This window comes from Phodopus roborovskii, unplaced genomic scaffold, assembly GCF_943737965.1.
Source record: "Phodopus roborovskii unplaced genomic scaffold, PHOROB, whole genome shotgun sequence".
Lineage (NCBI taxonomy): Eukaryota > Metazoa > Chordata > Mammalia > Rodentia > Cricetidae > Phodopus > Phodopus roborovskii.
In genome coordinates this window covers 1,135,666-1,143,397 of record NW_026126575.1, presented here as the reverse complement: position 1 = coordinate 1,143,397, position 7,732 = coordinate 1,135,666, and the positions used below count along the sequence as shown (strand labels likewise).

Below are 7,732 nucleotides of genomic sequence, written 5' to 3'. Positions count from 1 at the left end.
TGATATCAGGACAGTGCCAGTCGACTCCCTCGGCCCTCAACTGGAATCTGCACAGGCGCAGAGATGCGCGTATTACCTTCTGGGATTGGTAGTTTTTCCACGAGGTCTACGCTCCGGAAAGGAGAGGAAGAGAGGTGTCAGGGACTACAAGACCCAACATTCCACAGGTCCTATGGGAGGAAGGGCTGGGAGGATGTGGGTGTGAGCCCTCCGTGCCTTTAAGTAGTATTTTGGCAGCGATTTGACGGGGATACCTGCTTGAGTCTCTGACTCGCGTGGAGTGGTGATTCCGGAAAGGGAGAAAGCACACTCACTACTGAAGGAGCCTGGGGTCTCACACCCCTGCAGGACATGCTCCGTGTGTCTGACGGAGGTGGCTGCGAGGCATCTCCTGGAGAAGGAACTGGCTCTCATCTCCATGTCTTTGGACTTCTTTCTGCAGCCTCTGGATGGCGGTCCCCGGGTGCTCGTGGGGCCTGGGCAGACGGTGATAGGCCGCGGGCCTCTGCTGGGAGTAAGTGCGGGTGGTGCTCCCAGGTTGCTTGGCTGAGGCTTCGTCTCCTGTCCTTGTGAACTCCACAGCTTGGCTCTGCTTGTCAAGATTCTACAGTTTGGGGGCAGTATGTTTTCAGTCAATGTTAGTCAACTCACAGACATTTCTTTTTGGTACCTATAAAAAGTACTGAGTGTGTTAGCATCATGATCAAAAGGGTCAAATCTAGGCTAAGTTTGGTTATAAGATATAAAATGTAAACAGGCCAAATAAACAAAACCACTATTAGCTTTTAAGGAAGATTAGTTACTCTAAGGGTTAACGTATTGCATGTTGACCTACGAAGCTTACAATAGTTACAGTATTGTACGGCCCGTTACACAAAAGGTTGGTCAATCCAGTGACCTCGCCAGGCTGATTTATTTTTATCCTCTCTTCTTCAGCGCTGGTGGCCTTACCATAACAGTAGTAGTTCTTTTGGTAATATCAGTAGCTAACCCTTAAGTAGTCTGGGTAGTGAACCAATCATTGGTCTAAAGAGATACTCAAATTTTATCCTTTCAAAGCTTTGAGTCAGGTGCTTTTTTTTAGCCTTGTTCAGTTGAGAGAACTGTACTATAAACTGGTTATTAACAGATGACACATATACAAATGGCCACCAAGCTAAATACTCCTTTCCCTCTTTGGGAAGATTAGGAACTAGAACATTTGTAGATTGTGCTATGAAATTGTATTCAGTAGTTTTCATCCATTTGGCATTACCACAAGGCAAATCATTTACAATGGCCACTCTAGAGAACCTGTCAGCCCAGTAAATATCACAAGGGGCTGGAGAGATGGGTTAGGTCCCCAAGAGCCTGTGGCTTCTTACAGGGGACGGAGTTCAGTTCCTAGCACCTATGTTAGGCAGTTCACAACCACCTGCCTCTCTGGGCATTGTGTACATATGCATATCCTGACATGTATAATAAAACATAAAATCTTAAGTAAGTTTATGATCTTTTTGGTTTACTACATTTATAGCTATTTCCCTAATTACATGTCTCCCCTACTCCCCTGCCCTGCCCCATTCTCTTCTGTGCATGTCAGTTTGCTGATTATAGCACAGTGGGCATACAGAGATGAATGAGGCATGCAGGGTCTGCACCCTGTGTGTGTTTTGTCTTGGATTAGTGGAGCAGACCTGGGTCAGGTAATGACAGGGTGTAAGGAGTGTAGTCAGCTCGGCTAGTTTCCAGCGTCTGAATGGAACCATTAGTATTAGCTTTAAGGCTATTTGGGGAATAGGAAATGTGATTGATGCTTGATACTGTGTTTTGTATGTTAGCTCTAGAGGGGTGTGTGAGAAAAGAGGCACATATGTGTGGCACAACATTGCAGAAGCAGAAGTTTACATGCTGCCTACATCTCCAAGGTGATTGTTTATTGTATGTAAACACCGTGCCACTTTCCATCCTTTGTTGGACTGAACAGAGGTTGGAAAGTGTCTCCTGGAAACGTGTCTTCTTTTGAATGTTGAGGTTAAGCCCTCAGTGCAGCTTGTGCTTCACCTGGTAAGTAATCAGATGCCCGAGACTAACCTGCTTTAGCTTGCTTCAGAGGGGCAAGATATCCTGTTGCCAATCCAGACTACTATGGATTGGTGAGGAGAGGGGTGGATTTTGGCCTCTGCCATGCTCTATTAGCCCTGCTAATGTGAGATGAGGCTATGTGATGGTTGGTTTTTTGGCAATAGTAAAGGCTCAGAGACTCAGCTGCTTTTTATCTTTAAGCTTCTGTTTTGGGTGCATTTTCTTCTGAAAGGATGGATCACCATCATCTCCTGCTTGAGTGGTACTTTCTTGATGCCGGCTTCCCTGTTGCTTTCCTCCGTTCTTCCCTATACCACATCGCCTTTCCTGCTCCTGTATAGCCTGTTGGATTGCTATCTCTGTCTTTCTTGAGTGTGTTCGCTAAGGAGTTTCCTGGTTTTGCTTTAGATGTTGATAGGGTTTGTTTTAGCTGTTGATTTCTTTGAATTTTTGTAGGACGTGTTGGTGTGTTAGAATTTAGGTTATTTCAAATGTATTTGTTTTAAAAGATAGGGTCTCACTACGTAGCCCAAGTTGCTCTTGAACTTGTAATTTTTCTGCCTCACTCTCACGTGCTGGGGTTAGAGGCATGTAGTAGCCCTGTACCCAACAAAACCATCTATTTATTTATTTATTTATTTATTTATTTATTGGTGTCAGTAGTTTGTAATGAAATAAACCATGTTCTCACTAGAGGTCACACTGTACTTTTGTATTATTCAAAATATCCCTTTCTTCCTAGTGTTAAGCCTGCTTAAAAAATAGATTCAGATATAAAAGAGCCTTTATTGCTTATGGATCATATAAACAGGAAAGAAGCCTTGGATGGAATATTAGAGAAACCTTTGTTATATATCGTGGTTTTATCATGACATTCCTCTGATGGTTAGGGAATCCATTTGTGGTGAAGTGACAATGAGATCTTGATACTCAAAATAAAAACAGGAACTTCTTACTCTGAGCTCTGAGAGTTATTTGCATTTCTGTGATTGCTTCTGAATGATTTTATTTAGGTTTAGTCATATGTAAATGTTTCCTCACATATGTCATTTATTTTTATTAGTAAGAGTAAGGATTTTGAACAGTGTTCTGAGAGTGACTATATAAGTTACTTAAATCCCCTCTGGGCTTTCAGAATCCAAACTGCAAAGTGGATAATAGCTGCAGTAGTGTTATGGTAAGTCCTAGTATATAGCTCAGCCTGTAGATTATGCAAATGGTAGGGTGAGTCACTAGTAACTGCTACTGATTCTGCCCACTCAGGTACCCTTCACAATACAATGAAGGAGTCTCTAAACTTTTATTTTTTTTAAGTTGTGATAATTTATGTCTATGAAATAGCCATAGTTTAATGAGGTTTCGAAGATATTTTTCCTAGGATTTAAAAAAAAAAAAGTTTTGTTTTTTTTTGATGAAGTGTTACATGATTTAAAAAAAAATGAGTACTGATTATTGACAGTTTCAATGTTTTTGTGTAGCCTTAGTGGGTTTAATTTTATCCATATGATGCTATAGCATGCTTTGAGAGATAATTTTGATCCTGTTTTATGTAATGCTAGACTTCAAGTATTTGACAGTAAGTGAATTAATCATAAGACAGGTCATATGATAATAATGTCATTAGTTGTTGCTTAAGATGTTTTTATCATATATCAGTCAGGGATAAAAAAGTTAATCTCAGCTGTTACGTTTACAATGAGGTGGAAGGGATGATCATTTCAGCATTTAAAATAGAAGCAGTTTTGAACATAGATGTGGTAAATAATTGTGAGTGTAAATTGACCATTATTATCTCAAAACAGGAAGTAATTATATTGAAGACATAGATACTGATTTCCTCTTCACTGTAAATATTTGACTTGGGCTGCCACTCGTGGCCCTAGAACAGGAATGCAAGTTATTTGATCTGTCTAACCTTGTGACCACACCCTTCACATTTACCACTTAGTCTTTAGGACAAACTAAATTTTTATATTTGAAGTGTTCCCTAACTAGTGCATCCTGAATGTTTTTCTGATTTGGTAGACTTTACTGGTAGGAACCCTCTCTAGGTAGGTTTCATGTGTAGGAATTGGGAGAGTTTGGGGATGTGTAGGCCTCAGGCTTTTCTGGGTAGTCATTTACTCTTTCATGAGTTTGGTAAGTTCCCCCTTCTCTTCATTGTTTCATTATCTGTTAAATGAGGGCAGTTTTGTTTTTTTTGACATGCAGTCATTTAGTTAATAATATATTTAATGTCTAGCCTACTAATTTCATACGTGTTACTAAGGGTTTTGTTTATCTTTTAAGGAGGTGGCTAAATTTGACATGTTATCCCTTGTAGATAACAGACAAAAGAGTATCCAGAAGACATGCCATTCTAGAGGTAGTGGCCAATCAGCTTCGAATCAAACCAGTGAGTATATTGGTTTATTTTAACCCTTTGCTTCTTGCCCTTCTAATATATGATTAGATATGCCTGTTTATTCCAAGGTTTGGAAATAGGGAATTGATGTCAGAATGGAACCTATTCATCTCATACCTTTAAGGTAAATATCTAAATAGTAAACTGTATTTCTCATAGTACAGAGATGAATTTGAATGGTTAGAATTAATGGAAGATGATTGCCTGTGTGTAAATTATAATTTTGTTCATACTGGATATTCCAAGTGGTTCATATAAAAGTACCTTTAACATGGGCAATGAAGAGCTCTTCCTCTGTAAATGAGAACCTGAGCTCTGGTCCCTATGTACACATGAAAAGCTATGTGTGGTGGTTTGAAAGAAATGGTCCCCAAAGGGAATGGCACTATTAGAAAGTGTGGCCTTGTTAGAATAGGTATGGTCTTGCTAGAGGAAGATTGTCATGGTAGAGGCGGGCTTTGAGGTCTCATATATGCTCAAGATACTGCCCAGTGTCTCAGTCTGCTTCCTGTTGCTTGCATATCAATATGTAGCAGCTCCTTCTCAAGCACCATGTCTACTTGCACACCTCTATGCTCCCCACCATGATGATAATGGACTAAATCTCTAAAACTGTAAGCTGTCACCTCAGTTAAATGCTTTCCTTTATATAAGTTGTTATGATCATGGTATGTCATCACAGCAATGTGTGTCTATAACCATAGAGGTGAGGGGAGCTTAGACAGTGCACTTGCAGCTTGCTGGCCAGCTGTCCTAGCTAAAAATGGTGAGTTCTAGGTTCAGTAAACACCTTTACCTCAAGAGAATGGAGAAGATAGAGGAGGGCACCTGAGATCTGCCTCCTATCTCCGAGTGACATTGTGCAGTGTTCCCCTACACCCAAACAAAGAATGCCTGTAACTATGTGATGTGTGGTTTGATGGGGACAGATGAGGTAGTAAGTAAACTCACTTCAGTGTTAGAGGATTTTTATCAACACATTTCTGTGGTTCTTTGTATAGAAGTATTTGTAAATTGCATAATTTATTCTACTTCTCTGTTTTGTAGATGATTTTCATTTGAAGCATTGTCTATAGGCTGGACTTCTAATCCTTTGCTTTATAGCCTGAGCATCAGTGCTTTGCAGGGTGATCCTGAGACCACCTATTTATTTTCTTTCAGTTGCAAACTCTTTTGTATAGGAGAATGAGTTGTGTGCATGAGACCTCATTCACTTTGGAGTATTTCGTTGTGATGAGTTGTGTGCATGAGACCTCATTCACTTTGGAGTATTTCGTTTGTGGTGAAATAAATATTAGGGAACTAAATCCACTCTGACTTATGACATTTAAGCCATTTTGTATTTTTACCCCCATCCTAGCTTGTGCTCCACTTCTGAACTATACCCTAGCCCTGTGATTTCATCATTTCTGTATTACTGTCTGTTATATAAGTCATTACTTCAATTTACACATTTTAAAAAATATACTATTTCCTTTTATTATTCCATGTTGAACAGTTGTTACAATAATAGCCTTTTAGATTTAGTACTGGGAAAACTTTTAAGTAGAATTGACTTTACCTCATCTCAACCATGAATGAATACTGTTTTAAAGCTTTGTATGTTGTTATCATGTTGGGCTGAATGTCTTGACAGTGTGTCAGTGTTGTAGCCTGCACCCTGGAGACTAGCAGTAGAGCACCTCTGGATCTTTGCTTTCTTATTTTCCTTAGTTGAGATCATTTAAGCTCATTTAATATGGGGAGTTGGACTCATTTTGTGTCTCTGGTGTTTACTGTAATGCCTACACTGTATCAGGTTCTCAGTATAGTATAGTCCAATGCATGAGTCATTGCTGTGATGAGAAATATAATGTGGAATTTCTGGAAAGTTGGTATATCATGGGTTTTTATAAAAGTACTTACTTTTCAGTACCCAATTTCTAATACCCTTCTAATGAACTACTATGGCTTAAAATAAAGAAGTTTATTATTACTGAAGCATCTTTAGGGAAGGGGGAAGCATTTCAATTCCTGTTTCTGTAGAATGTTACTTGTTTGGATTTAGTTCAGAAAAGCGAGGTGGACAATGACACATCTGGCCCTGGTGAGAGCTTTGTGACAGCACTCGGCATTGTGCAAGGTTAAGGTTTCAGTTGCTTACTCTGTAATCCATGGAAGTGAAAGGAGGAATGGACACTGATACATTGGTAGATCCTTTGAGTTGTCTTGATGATTAGATTTCTTTGTTTTACATTAACTCTTAGACTTTTCTAGATTGTTTTGTTAATATTCAAATCCTACTGAATAGTATTATGTGCAGAGAAATAAACCAATATAATTTTTATAACATATGTATGTTGTGGTATATTTGATTGTATTGTGACACTCCATGCCTGTTAATAAAGTTAAACATTGAATCAAGTCCACAAATTAACCATAAAGATTTGAGGGCTCAAATAGAGGCACAGGAAGAGATAGGGAGGGGCTTGGAAAGATTTGAAGCACTTTTGATCTGGGAGGATGGAGAGGGCCAGGTAATAGTTCCCCACCTGCTTTCTTGATCAATTAGGTTCATACCCCGATATCTGACTCCCGAGTTTTTATTAATAGAACAAGTTAACCAAATGCTACATTTAAATTTCCCCTTTTTGTCTAAATAAAAAGGAAAGGTTTTAACTCTAACATAGTAAAACTATATACAATAAGAACAATAATCAGATAAGAATTACATTTATAATATCCAATATATTTATTTGTATTTGGCAAATTTGGAGAAATTATTATCTATCCTATCTTGATGAGTTTAATGTTTTATACATAAACCACTTTTTTGTTTTGTTTTGATTTGAGACAGGGTTTCTCTGTATTGCTTTGGAGGTTGTCCTGGAACTAGCTCTGTAGATCAGGCTGGCCCCGAACTCACAGAGATCCGCCTGCCTCTACTTCCTGAGTGCTAGGACTAAAGGCGTGCACCACCAAAGCACGGCTACTTAAACCACAGGGTTTCTCTGTGTTGCTTTGGAGCCTGTCCTGGAACTAGCTCTTGTAGACCTGGCTGCTCTCCAACTCACAGAGATCTACCTGCCTCTGCTTCCCAAGTGCTGGGATTAAAGGCATGTACCACCACCACCTGGCTACCTAAACCACTTTCTATCATAATTTGTATTACCACCCTAAAAATATCTTTTTAGACCTCTAAAATTTTTCTTAGATAAACAACTTAAACTTTTATGTCTCTCAACTTTATATCTCTTTTTAAGTTTCTTTTCTGGTAACAAAGAA

General features: G+C 39.2%; 1 protein-coding gene across 1 annotated transcript in view; it reads left to right on the top strand.

The window, feature by feature from the left end:
* The first annotated feature begins 282 nt into the window (after positions 1 to 282).
* Aplf (aprataxin and PNKP like factor) overlaps positions 283 to 7,732 on the top strand; it is a 44,368-nt gene continuing 36,918 nt past the window's right edge. Inside the window, exons 1-2 of the mRNA XM_051203334.1 lie at positions 283 to 514; positions 4,388 to 4,459. Of these exons, the coding sequence (XP_051059291.1) occupies positions 419 to 514; positions 4,388 to 4,459 (168 nt within the window). The 5' untranslated portion in view covers positions 283 to 418. The remainder of the gene's footprint in view (positions 515 to 4,387; positions 4,460 to 7,732) is intronic.